This window comes from Tachyglossus aculeatus, chromosome 2 (assembly GCF_015852505.1).
Source record: "Tachyglossus aculeatus isolate mTacAcu1 chromosome 2, mTacAcu1.pri, whole genome shotgun sequence".
NCBI classification, from domain to species: domain Eukaryota; kingdom Metazoa; phylum Chordata; class Mammalia; order Monotremata; family Tachyglossidae; genus Tachyglossus; species Tachyglossus aculeatus.
Genome location: NC_052067.1, coordinates 73,439,646 through 73,453,481, shown reverse-complemented (window position 1 = coordinate 73,453,481; position 13,836 = coordinate 73,439,646). Strand labels below are relative to the sequence as shown.

The following is a 13,836-nucleotide window of genomic DNA, read 5'->3' as shown; positions in this document are numbered from 1 at the left end:
GTGCACTTAAATGGCCTAGTCTGTTAAATGAAATGCAAACGGCTCTTCTTTTTCTCAGTTTTATCTTCAAGATGGGCTTTGGTGCTTGCCATCGATCAATGATAAACATTTGCCACTTCATTTCTTAACCTTTCCCTCTGGTTGGTGGCTTCTCATTGTGACCTAAAAAGAGGGTACCTTGCACATCGGTGCTGTAATGGATTTTTATTTTAATCTTTCAAATCCTAGATGGAGATGCATTTCAATTTGACAGTCTTACATAATGTTCAACCACCAGAACATATCCGAACTTGAGTATCCGTAGTTTTCCATTCCAGGTTGAATAATGCAGTTTTAGTTTAATGTCTGTGACCGCCTCCCCACCCAATCATACTCTAAGCTCCTTGTGGGAAAGGAACATATCTATCGTATTGTATTCTCCCAAGCACTTAGTACACGGCTCTGCACAGAGTAAGCACTCAATAAATAACACTGAATATAGTCAACAACTTGTCTATGGACTCAGGACCAGTAATGGATTTTAGGAAGCTTGTGGTAAATCATATTGATTTTATACTATGCTGTATAATTTGTGGTAAAGAAAAACAGACTAGGAAAGGGTGGGTTAGTTTGGTGAGCTAGCTTCTCTGCAAGATGTATTTAGGCGGGTTTGCTCAGTGAATGCAGAGGTGCTTTATGTAATGAATTGGAAATGATTGTTGAAGGTTAACAGTTGATACATAAATAAGGTTTTTCTGTCTTAGCAGGGATGAAATCATTGACTGGGCCTTAAAAGGACCAATAGGGAAATGATTGCTTTTCAAGAACTAACTGAAACTCTGCTAGATCCAAGTAATATTGTAAATTAATCTAGCTAACTAACATTCCCTCAGTCTTACTATGTAAAGTTGAAGTGCTTGGAGAAGTATGGATTTCCTGTACCTTTTTTTCAAATTAGATTATTTTTAACAGAACTCAAGAGTCAGGGCTACATGGAGGCATTGCAGAGGCTGAAGGATGCGTTAAGTGATACAGAAAGCAGAGCTCAGGTCACTCTGAATACCCTGAGTGACCCCATTAAAGTGGAGAAGGCCCTGCAGCAAAAAAAGGTATGTGACTCAGGTCTTCTAGTATGCCATGAATTCCTAAGTACTGGAAATACATTTTGTTTTTGTCTGGAGGCCTTTGTCTAGAAATTTGATTGTTGGGAACTCATAAAGTCAGTACAGATAATTAGACAACCAGGCATTTTAGCTTAAGGAATGAAAATTCATTTTATCTAGCAACCTTATCAACTTTCCAGCACCACCTGGTGTTTGGAAAGTAGAAAATTTTGGGGTATCCAAGTTGGTAGTTAACAGACTAGTGAAATCTCATATTCCTCAACCTGTTTCAAGGGCAGAAAGAACCATCTAGAAGCTAGTGTTGGGCCGTGCTTTGGATCCTCTGGGAAATTCCTCCAGTTAAACAGTTTTGTGCAGTATAAAAAGTCTGTGAATTGCTGATGACTGAGTTCTTGAAGTAGACATGCTGATGATTATGAAGTATGTTGCTGAATCAGCGAAGGGCAACCCTGAAAAAAGCCTGAGGTGTTGCGTTTGACTGCACCTCCGAAGATTGCCAGGGATATCCCAATATCCAGATAAGCAGAAAACGGAATCAGTAAGGTTATCACAGCCTTTGGGAGAATGATAGACCAAGTGTGACTGTGAAAAGACACAAGTTCACCCTGGAACAATAGTAACATCTAATTTTTTGTATGGCTGGGCTGTTTGAATTAGAGAGGATGCTTCTTCAGCAATTCCACCTATTCAGGTAAATTGCAAGACTGAACCATTTTGGGAAGGCATTCATCTATCAGAATCAAAGCAGTGTTTACCCCCAAGCAGCTTAAATGTGTGGGCCATTCAAATAAAATTATACATTTTTTTTGAAAACAGGTAACCGAAACAGTTATTACATGTGCAGTTAAAGTGGAGGTAATTGGAAACCAAGAATACAGTGGAAACTTTTTCAAAGATACAGTGAGGCATGATTTCAAGTAATGTGGAAAGTTAAATAATGGCAAAAATAACAGTAGACTAATAATAATAATTATGGTATTTGTTAAGTGCTTACTGTGTGCCAGGCACTATACGAAGCGCTGGAGTGGATACAAGCAAATCGAGTTGGACACAGTCCTTTGTCCCACATGGGGCACACAGTCTCAATCCCCATTTTACAGTTGAGGTAACTGAAGCAAAGAGCCATCAGAAATGAAGTGTATCTCTGTATCTAACTCATAGTTTGGGAAGGGCAGAATTGAAATCTCTGCTGGAAAGAATCCAAATCCCTACAAAAAACAGTGCAATATAGGAAAATTTGATCTTTATGTGTAATCGATGGAAATCATACTTGGGACAATTCAGCTAGACTTGCAAATTTGGGTAAATTCTCATTGGCAGCAGAGTCATTGTCAAACCAAAGGTCAAATATTCAGCTATACTAGACGTCTGCTCTTTTAGGTAGAGTTACTCTTATTGTAAAACATGTTTAAATTGTCTCCAGCATTCTTGTACTTGTGGGGTTATTAGTTGCATTTTCAATTTCTTTGAACTGGGCATTGCTTTATCAACAAATTACTGATTTGGTAATGTCATTCATGCCTTCCTCTGCTGTGTGAATCAAATTTATTCACCCTGTTTTTATCAATTTTTATATCCTAAATATTTTTGTTTCCAGCAAATTGTTTTACAGAGGAAAATGTTTCTTTAATTATTGTGATGGTTTATCTTTTCCCAAATGGATAAAATGTTAATTTCTTCAATTTTCCTTAAGCAAATTAAACCAGAGAGGAGTTCACCTAATGATCCCTAGTGTAGGGAAGTGGCATGGCATAGTGGATAAAGCAGGGTTCTAAGGTCATGGGTTCTAATTGTGGCTCCACCACTTGTCTGCCATGTGACTTTAGGCAAGTGACTTCACTTGCCTGTGCCTGTTATCTCATGTAAAATGGGGAATAAGACTGTGAGCCCTATGTGGAACAGGGATTGTGTCCAACCCGATTTGTTTGTAGCCACCCCAGCACTTAGTACAGTGCCTGGCATAAAGTAAGCGCTTAACAAATACCATTATTATTATTATTGTTCTTGTTATCTTCCTCTGTGGCAGAAGTTTCCATTTGGTGGTAGTCTGCACCTTAGAAGGATTTCCATTTTGGCCAGGCCACTTCATCCCACTGGAGGGATCACCAGGGCAGCCTTAGGAGGGCAAGGAATTCTTCCTGGAGTTCTAGTGGACACTGAATCTTGGAAAGGAATTCTGGAGGTTCATCCCTATTATCTTACTTTAGTCATGTTGGTTTTGTTTGTCAGACCTTTGCAGACTTGGCCCGGAGGTTTTGTTACATGTCCACACAGAATACCACATGTATTCAGAATGTTTTTCTATTGTTAACAGATGCTTGATGACATCCTTGAGGATCAAAAACCTGTGTTACGTCAACTTTCAGAAGAAGCAAAAGCTCTGGAGAAACAGACACCATCTGATTTAGGAAAGATTTACAAGCAACAGTTTGAGACTCTACAAGAAAAGTGGGACAAGCTAAAGAGCAAGGTTACAAAAGATGCTGATCTACTGGAAGAAATCATTCCCAAACTGAGGGTGTTTGAGGTGAATTAAAGATTCTTAATTGTTTGGGGCATGCTAGATATTTGCCTACATGTTAACATTTTTAATATTTAGTATTCCACTTTCCTTGCTGATAAGAAGTGGGGTGCATTTGAATGCAGATTAAAACACAAATAGACATTTTGACACTGACAGATGCTTTTTAGCAGAAATAGACACCAATCCTGATAATCCTTCTACTATTTCCCAATTTAAGTAGGGTATGAATGACTGAGAAGAGGGCTCACATTCTTGTTGGCTTGAGCTAAAAACAACTTAGAGATCTCACAGATGGATATTCTAGCAACCTTTTCATCTTTACTGCCTGTTTCTTCTAGACAGAATGGAGAAAACTTGAAGCTCAGAGTTGGAATTTAGAATCTGGATTTAGGGATTCAGTAGAAATTGAAAAAGAGAGTATGGTCTTTGTGGCTTTCAGTATTAGCTGGTGGGAAGCCATGCTACAAATCAAAAAAGTATTAAGGCAGCTTGGAGCAGAAATGATTAGGTTGGAATGAGTAGAGATAGAAAAACAGGGATTAGAGGAGCACCTATGAAAAATTCCTTATTTGTGTAACGTAATAAAATACCTATTCTCCCTCCTATTTAGACTGTGATCCCTATGGGGGACCAGAAATTTGTCTGATTTTACTATCTGTATCTTCTTCAGCTCTTTGCATAGTGTTTGGCACATTGTTTTGGAGAAGCATCATAGTCTAGTGGCAGGGAACACCAGTTTGGGAGTCAGATGATGTGGGTTCTAATCCCAGCTCTGCCACTTGTCTGCTGTGTGACTTTGGGCAAGTCACTTAACTTCTCTGTGTCTGTTACCCCATCTGTAAAATGGGGATTAAGACTGTGAGCCCCATGTGGGACAGGGATTGTGTCCAACCTGATTACTTTGTATGTATCCTGGTGCTTAGAACAGTGCTTGGCACATAGCAAGCACTTAAAAAAATACTATAATTATTAATTATCATTATTATTACTTAGCAAATGCCACAATTATTGCTATTATTGAATAAGCAATGGTATGTGTGGGAAGTATTGTACTCTCCCAAGAGCTTAGTACAGTGCTCTGCACATAGTAAGTGCACAATAAATATGACTTAGGAAAGGAAGGAGTCAAAACAAACTCAAAGGTTCTTGGTGGATGGACACATCATTGGTATTTCTAACAAATTGAGGATAACAGTGGGAAGGACTCAGAAATGAAGATCACTGTATACTCTGTGAATGGTCTGTGAATGGGAGATGCCATGTCAGTAGTAGGAGATGTAAGAACTGTATGGATTGGTTTAAAAATTCAATGTATAGAGTTAGAACCTAAAATCTTGAGATTGTATAAGGTGTAGAAGAGAGTTTGCAAAACTCTCACTATTAAAAGTTGTGAAGAGGGCAGGTAGTTAAAGGGACTGAAGGAATAGTTAGAGATGAGACAAGTTAAGCTAAAATAGTATTTTGAGGAAAGTGAGAGTCATGATCAAATGAAGGTTTGGCAAGACTCTATGAAGGTCATTGGAGATGGTCATGTGAGCAGTTTCTATTAAATATCTAGGACAGAAACCAGCCTGGGAAAAGTAAGTATATTTAAGCATATTTACTTAAACATTAATAGTAACCTAAGATCTCATTAGGTTAAAGCTTCATCCCTGAAGAGAAAGTGTACTGTGCATGTCTCAGTAGTCCTAGCTCATTACTTTTGGGTGAAGATTTTCTTTGTCTTATAAAGCCGTGTGCTGTCAGATGGAACTTTTACAACTTCAAGAAAGAAACCATAACTTTTCTCCCCATAGCTACTCAAATTTTTGGTTCAGAGACAAGCATAGTGTTAAAGATTTGTTTCTTTATGTTGGTGTTGTCTTAAGGTCACCTACTGTAATTCTTATATAAATCTACATTTAGCTCAAAACTTGTCTGAACAATGAGAGACTAGTACCAAAAGGTGCTGTTAAATAATAATAATGATAGTAGTATTACATAAACTGTACTAAGTGCTGGCGTAGGTACGAGATGAAGTCCCACATAGGGCTCACAGTCCAAGTAGAAGGGACAACATGTATTGAATCTTCATTTTGCTTATGAAGGAACTGAGGCACAGAGAAGTTAAATGACTTGACCAAGGTCACAGCAGGCAAGTGGCAGAGCCAGAATTCGAACCCAGGTTCTCTGACTCCCAGGCCTATTCTCTTTCCATTAGGTCATGCTGCTTCCCTTCTACACTGTTTGCCAGTTAGCTGTTATATTTTTTTATGAACTTAGAGCTGATGCCATCAAGACTGGTTCCCAATGCAACTAGAATATACAAGAGCTACTCTTATCAGAGTAAGCACTGCGTTGTCAAGCACTGGCAGCTCTTCGTGATCCTGACCAAAGGAATGGCTATGGCACAATGTGAAGGGATGTGGAATTAAGTTCATGATTATGGTCAACTGGTGAGGGGTGGTAAGGGATAAGCAAATCCTGGAACACAGCCATGAGCATCTAGGTCCTTGAAAAGTCTGTGTGGATCATATACACCCCTTTGTACTTCTCAAGCATGAACTACAGTGCACTCCAACAAGCAAGGTGTTCGAAAATAATGTTACTATTACTACTTTCACTGCTATTATGCCTCACTCGAGGGTGTGATTATCATTTCTCTCACAGATCAGGTGGGACCCTTTTAGAAATGACAGCAGTACTTGGAAACATAGTCTCCATTCCATGATTTGAGAAAGCCACCATTGAAAGTCACTAGAACCGTGAAGAATGGTTAATCTCCTGGGTCTGATGACATATCTTTATAGAGGACAAGAATCAATCTGGTTTTTATAGAGAGCTTACGCATGCAGAGTATTAAGTGCTTGGGAGAGTTCAATACAACAAAATTGGTAGACACATTTTCTGCCCACAGTGAACTTACGGTGGGGGAGAGGAGCAGACATTTGCTTTTTTAAAAAAATGATAATAAAAAAATAAATAAATTACGAACATGCTCATAAGTGCTGTGTGGCTGAGGGTGGGGTGAATACCAAGTGCCCAAGTACAGGTCCAAGTGCAAGAACGTAGGAAATGCATGCTCAGATGTTTGAACATTTTTTTTTAACGTAAGGAATGCTAAGGAAATGTCACAGGATGTAAATAATTTAGTAATGTATTTATTAAGTGACTAGTATGTGACAAGCTATGTGGAATGTATGACCTGCTGCATATGAGGGAGCACAAATGCATTAACTCAGACACTGCAGAGGTTGTGGGGATATTGTTAGGGGTTCAAGTAAAGTGGATACAGGACTGCTTAGTAGAACCGTAGTTCATCTAGTGCAAATCCTTTTACTGGATCATGTTCTAAAAGAACATTCTTAGGAACTGAAAAAAACAACAGTTAACATTTTCTGTAATTTAAAAAATGTTAACATTGCAAAAATATCAATTTTGTTCTTGTATGTAAACCTATGACAACTTTTCCCTGTCAGTTATTGATTGAATATACTTTTTGCTTTCTGCTTAATATGTTTTAAAGCAATAATTATAGCTTTAACTATACATTTACTTATTACCTGCTTGGGGGAGGTACAAGATTCTGAGATGGGACCTAACTCTCTCTCCTATGGGATTCACAATCTAGTTTACCTCTATAGTTGAGAAAACTGAGGCCCAGAGAGGCTAAGTGGCTTGCTTAAGGTAACACAGCGAGTCGCAGAGTGGGGTCCTAAACCTGAGTCTCCCAATTCCCAGAAAGGGGGTTTTCTGCTAGACCATATTCTCATTTGGAATTTTAGGTTGTTCTTAAAAGCCTATTTCTAAGGAAGGATATGATAAAAGATTGAGTTTCCTCATTGTTTGCTGTCAAATTTAGTTATCATATGTTGATTGAATGTGTACTTTTCCTAAAAAATAAGCACTGAAAAATAGTATCTTTAAAAAAAAACTCACAATAATTGTAAGCAAATGAATGCTACCAAACAAGACAAAAAACATTTCATTTGAACCTTGCTTCCTCTTTTGGGCTTGACTCTGGCCTGACTTGCAAAGTGGTTGCAGCAAGAACCAGTCTACTTCATTCAGTCGTATTTATTGAGTACTTACTCTGTGCAGAGTACTGTACTAAGTACTTGGGAGAGTACAATAGAACAATAAATAGACACATTCCCTGCCCACAGTGAGCTGTGCTGGAGACATTCCAAAAGGTGGAGGAAGAGGAGGAGGTGTGGAAAAAAAACCCAAAACCCAAGAATCTAGCCCCAAATCATGCAGAGAGAAATTTGGATAAAAATGAGCCAGCTTTACATAGGTTTTTGGGTCCAAGTATATGTAGAGAAAACGTCTTGGCAGTATGATGTGGTGGGTCTCTGGAGTATGATTACTGCTAGGTTATTTGTGTTATAAATGCTCAATCTCTGTGCCAGGCATTGATCAGTCATGTATTCTTTTTGGAGTGGAAGTTTTGGAGGAGTCCAAGATGAGTTAAAACAGTAAAGGGCTGTAGCTGTGGGGCAGAGAAACAATTTTCTCTTGGGCTCACTGCAGAAGGTTCTTTGCACACAGTAAGTGCTCAATAAATACAACTGAATTGAATGAATGAATGAACAAGGTGTGAGACTGAAAGGCAGCTAATCAGAACAGAGTCTGTGTCTTCTCTTATACTATTGAGTCGTCTCTGACCCAAAGCGACTCTATGGACACATCTCTCCCAGAGTGCCCCACTCTCCATCTGCAATCATTCTTGTACTTTATCCTTAAAATTTTCTTGGTAAAAATAAGGAATTGGCTTACTATTGCCTCCTGCCGTACAGTCAACTTGAATCTCTGCCCTCGACTCTCTCCCATGCCACTGCTGCCCAGCACAGGTGAGTTTTGACTTGTAGCAGATTGCCTTCCACTAGCTAGCCACTGCCCAAGCTAGGAATGGAATGGGTATGAGAGTCTGTGCCAGTAATGAAATTAAACAGACTCCCTTTGTGCCCTCTCCTCCATGCTGTTCTTTGCCTACTGAGGGGGAAGAGGTGCCAAGGAGAATCTCCTATTTCATCTCTAGAGCTTGCCCACAGTCCCGAGGGAGGGAGAGATATGAGTAGAGAGAAAGAGGAAGCAAGGAAGACCTATGAAAGAGGCCCTCTGTTGACTTTTTCTATAACTCTGCACCCCTTTTGGAGGTGGAGCTGGACATCACAACCACTTCTCATTCATGCATTGTCAAATTTATTGAGCGCTTAACTGTGTACAAATAACTGTAATAAGCCCTTGGGACAGTACAATAGAACAACATTCCTGAAGCATGTTTCCCACCCCAAGCCACTTAAAGTTGATGGGAGCCCAAATGAACATTTCTTGGCTTTTGCTTTCTGAACAATCCCATTCCTGATACATGAAGGTGAAAAATTTGTGGGGTCGGGTGAAGCGCTACCACAGAGGCTCGTCTTGGAGCTTCAGGGAATGGTGTTGGGAGCTCAGACCTCTTTAGTCCTATTGTGCATCATCTCTTGGATACTGTAGATTGGTGTGCATTCTTAAAGTCCTCAGCAATATCCCCATTTCTTTCATTATTCTAGATTTGGATATTAATGGCTTAACCAGCGTTTTATAGGAAATCATTAGTGTACAGCTTGTACAGCTGTCTACATTTGAGATTATTAAAGGTAGACACTGAGAACAGGTCTAAACCCTGCAACTTTTTGAAAGTATGATCACATACCTGGGTGTTGTCTCCCCCTTATAGACTGTGTCTCCCCCTTCTAGACTGTGAACCCACTGTTGGGTAGGGACCGTCTCTGTATGTTGCCAACTTGTACTTCCCAAGCGCTTAGTACAGTGCTGTGCACACAGTAAGCGCTCAATGAATGTTGTCTTATGAGTTCTTTAGCAGAGGGTGGGCAAGTATTTTTCCTTCCTCCCCTTTTATTTTTTTTTCTTATTCTCCCAACTGTAATCTCCCCCACTAGTTTGGAAGCTCCTTGAGGGCAGAGAACATGTCCACAACTCTATTGTATTGTACTCTCCCAGGACTTAGTATGTGGCTTTGCACACAGTACGCATTTAATACTGTTACTACTACTACTGTATGCTTTTCCAATCCCTTTTCAATTCCCTAGAAGTTTGGGCTGGTGTTTAAAAAGTAGGAAGCAATCTTGTCCATTGTCATTCATCATCTTGTATCATATCTCAGTAAACTTAATGAATGTGCCTGAAGAGAAGCATGTCTCCTGATGAGTACAGAAAATGCCTATGCAGTTCCTAGTGTTCTCAATAAAATAGTAACTTTTGCAAGTGCCAGTTTATAGTCAATAAACATACGTAAGTTGCTATGTCTATTTAAATCATGTATATATATGTATATGTGTGTGTGTGTGTGTATGTATATATCTGTAACATATATAACTGTACCATATCTACCTGTATCATATTTATATACATCTACCGTATCATACATATACATATCTAGCTGTAACATATATATGAATATACGTATCTAGCTTTATCAGATACATATCTAGCTGTATCATATATATACACACACATATCTAGTTGTAGCTCATACATATCTATGTATCTAAGTGTATCTCATATATATAATAATTAATAACTGTGGTATTTGTTAAGCGCTTACTATGTTCCAGACACTGTACTAAGCTCTGGGGTAGACACCAGCAGATCAGGTTGGACACAGTCCCTGTCCCATGTGGGGCTCCCAGTCTCAATCCCCATTTTACAGATGAGGTAACTGAGGCACAGAGAAGTGAAGTGACTTGCCCTAGGTCACACAGCAGATAAGTAGCAGCGTTGGGATTAAAACCCATGACCTTCCGACTCCTAGGCCCATGCTCTATCCACTATGCCTTGCTGCTTCTCTGCATATCTAGCTATATCATATACATATCTAGGCTGTATTATACACACATACACACACATACATATAGTACTATCTATCATGAGAAGTGTTTTGCAGTTTGGAGGGGTGAAAATATGTATGCTGTGATACAAAACTCATTCTTTGTAGTTTACTAAGAGGGACCAGGTCAAACAGGGGAGATGATTATATAAGAAATAGAAATGGTGCTATCAAAGTTTCCTAAAATTGGCTATTTTCAATAGCAGTAGATCTTGAAGTGCAGTGGGCTGTTTGTCACTGAGTAATATCCTCTTTCACTTCTGTGTTCGATTCAGGCTGATTCAAAAGTCATTCAGAAGTGGATGGATGGTGTGAAAGATTTCTTAATGAAAGAACAGGCTGTCCAAGGAGATTGTGAAGGACTTCAAAGACAGCTTGACCAATGCACAGTGAGTCTGCTGATCTTGGGAAAGAAGTGAAATAAATGCATCTGGTTTTCTATCATTTTTTGCTGCTATAAACAGTGGTAGTCTTTGTGGCAAACCAGTAAGCCCAAACACAATTTTATTTTCTTTGGTTTGAAACATGTTTTGACCTTGCCATTTTCAAAATGCAAAACCAGCCACATTTCTATTGGCCTATGCCATAGTATTTTTGGTTGAGAATAGAAGAATAACCACCAAAAATTTGTGGTACTTTGTTTTATTGAGTTTTGACTATGGAAAAAGTACATCTTTATATGCTTGTCAGTCCCAGAAGAAAATAATGCACTTGCTTGTTGCTGAGTCTTCACCAGCAAATTACATGACCATTTGTCACCTAAAATGCACTTTGGACTCAAGCATTTGAGTCTTTCAGAGAGTTTGAAAGAATGTTTTCTGGTATATCTGGAAATTGAGACACAGTGTCCTATGGAAAGTGATTCCTTGCTACTAAGGACCCAGCAGGAGATGTATTTTTTTTAAAAAGTTAAGAATGGTAACGCCTTATTATAGAAAATGTTATTCCCTAGAGACTGCAGAGATTATGATACTGAATGCTAAATACGAGTGACTCTACCTGATGTGTAATTGACATTGGCTTCTTTTGTGTATTGTTCCTTATATAATAAAGTTTATATCCTTTAAGAACATGAACACACTGTAATAAAATTTGCTAATCATACTGTATCGTTTATATAATGTACCTGCTAAAGAAAATTTGGGTGCTTTTCAAAGATAATTGAAATGAAGTTTTCCCTATTCATGCAAATACTTTTATCTCAGAAAGGTGAATTTTAGTGGAACATCTAAGTTAAATGACTTGTTCAAAATTTGATGAACCAATGGGCATTGCATGAAATAAAAGTATTAGCCTAATGTTTTGTTATTCCATGAAGGAAGCACTATCAGCTTGTGTTCTGTTTTGTGTGCTCAGGAATTTGTTAATAAAATGGACATGATTGAGTCAACATTTAAAGAAATGAAAGATATAGAAGCTACCTTAAGAAGTCAACCGGTCACAGGAGTTAAAACATGGATGCAAACCAAGCTGGTGGACTATCAATCCCAGTGGGAGAAATATAGCAAACAGGTCAGTTTTTGGGTCATGTTGTCCGAAGATCGGCCTGTTATTGATACCGTCAATACACTGCCTAGAACATAAATTCATCTTCTAAACGATATGGGATTCAGATATCAGGGTGGGTAGGTAGACATGCTAGGTTGATATTTGAGAATGCTAATTTTAGGGATAATTTTGTGGGTTGATCCGTGGAACCTTTCCTGGAGGGCAGGTGTCCCAGTGCTGGGGCCGTGTTGGTTGGGTGGGAAATGATGGGGTCAGTGGATGAAGGGAGAGATGGGGGTTTGAAGAGTTGAAATTTTATTTTTCAGTTTCGTCTCTTGCTGTTCACTCTCAACCTCCCCCCGAGTGGTCGCTGATTGACCTTGTTCAGAGACACATTAGTGCCACCTCTTTCCTTCCACACCCCATCTGTACTTGGCCCCTCCCTATTTGGTTGTACACTTTCTGGCTAGCAGAACTCCAGAGAGCTGCAGAAGAAAGTGGCCAAAGGGGATTGTTTGTCGATTGGGCTTGGGTTTAAGTACATGACACAGTCTACTTCCATGCCCTGCATAACAACAGGACTCGGTTCTCCCTGGTATGCTGGGACTGAGAATTTGCCATAGCCTAGGGACTTAGCCTGCAAAAAGGAATGAACAGATTTAAGGAGAACTATGTGATTATATTTTTCCCACTTTGTATAGCGTATTGTACTAAGAACTGTGGTGACGGGGGTTTGTGCTGGAAGTCCCTTCTCTTGGGCCAGGGACAGATGATCGGGTTTGCGTATTGTGTGTATACTGTTAATCTTGTATCATTTTTTGATCTTTGTTAATTAGTAGCATCAGCAGCTACTCCTAATCAATTTTTGTAATGTTGATTGAAGTCTCCTGTAGGAGTTTGCAAATGTATATGTTTTCCATTTATCTATAGTCTAATCTCTCCTCCATTTGTATGTGGAAGTGAAAGTTGGGGGTGGGCATTGGTGCACTTGTGGGCCTGTGTGATCCCTGTCTGAGAATAGTTTTCTAGGATCAAGTGTTTATGAATCAGGGGAAGTCTAGATTTGGTTCCTTCTGGGATAAATTTTTGTGTTAGATAAGTTTAAAAAAATACTAACTTTAAACATACCAGGCGTGTAAATCTGTTATTATGGGTTGTAAATAAAACAGGAATACCATCCTATGATCTTGGACTAGAAGATGTGTATTTCTTTGAGTTTGTATCAGGACACTTATTTTTCCAAAGGAAAAATAATTTAATTCTGTTTTTAAGATTAGAAATTCACCCATGCCAGCAATCTTTTTCAAATAACAGATAACTTGAGATGCTATCTTGTGAAAAAAAAAAAACTCCTTTTGATGGACTTTTTTTTCTTGATGTGTTTTTTTTTTCTTTGCTAGATTGCTTTTCAGAAGAATAGGTTGTCTGAAAGTCAGGAAAAAGCTGTGAACCTGAAGAAGGATTTGGCGGAGATGCAGGAGTGGATGACCCAAGCTGAAGAAGAGTACTTGGAGAAAGATTTTGAATATAAATCACCAGAAGAACTTGAGGGTGCTGTTGAAGAAATGAAGGTAAACATATCCAAATTTGGAAATAAAAGTTCGATTGCGAAAACTAAAACTTTTTGCTTTTTAGGGGAGCATGTGAAGCTGCAAATGGAGAATTAGAGTTCTCCTGATTCTTCTCTATCTACCCCAGCAGTTAGTACAGTGCTTGGCACAGAGTAAGTGCTTAACAAATATCACAATTATCATTATTATTGTGATATGATAATATAATAATAATGAAGTAGTAGTGTCATTATTATTGTTCGATCTCAAGTATTCCAAAGGGCCAAATAAGTCTGCCTA

The 13,836-nt window shown here is 38.8% G+C and overlaps 1 protein-coding gene across 3 annotated transcripts in view; it reads left to right on the top strand.

Annotated features, from left to right (window-relative positions):
• Positions 1 to 13,836, top strand: part of UTRN (utrophin) — a 583,736-nt gene that overhangs the window by 171,118 nt on the left and 398,782 nt on the right. For all 3 annotated transcript variants that reach the window (XM_038766673.1, XM_038766663.1, XM_038766681.1), the window contains 5 exons: positions 952 to 1,088; positions 3,418 to 3,630; positions 10,774 to 10,887; positions 11,855 to 12,010; positions 13,387 to 13,557. In XM_038766673.1, the coding sequence (XP_038622601.1) occupies positions 952 to 1,088; positions 3,418 to 3,630; positions 10,774 to 10,887; positions 11,855 to 12,010; positions 13,387 to 13,557 (791 nt within the window). The remainder of the gene's footprint in view (positions 1 to 951; positions 1,089 to 3,417; positions 3,631 to 10,773; positions 10,888 to 11,854; positions 12,011 to 13,386; positions 13,558 to 13,836) is intronic.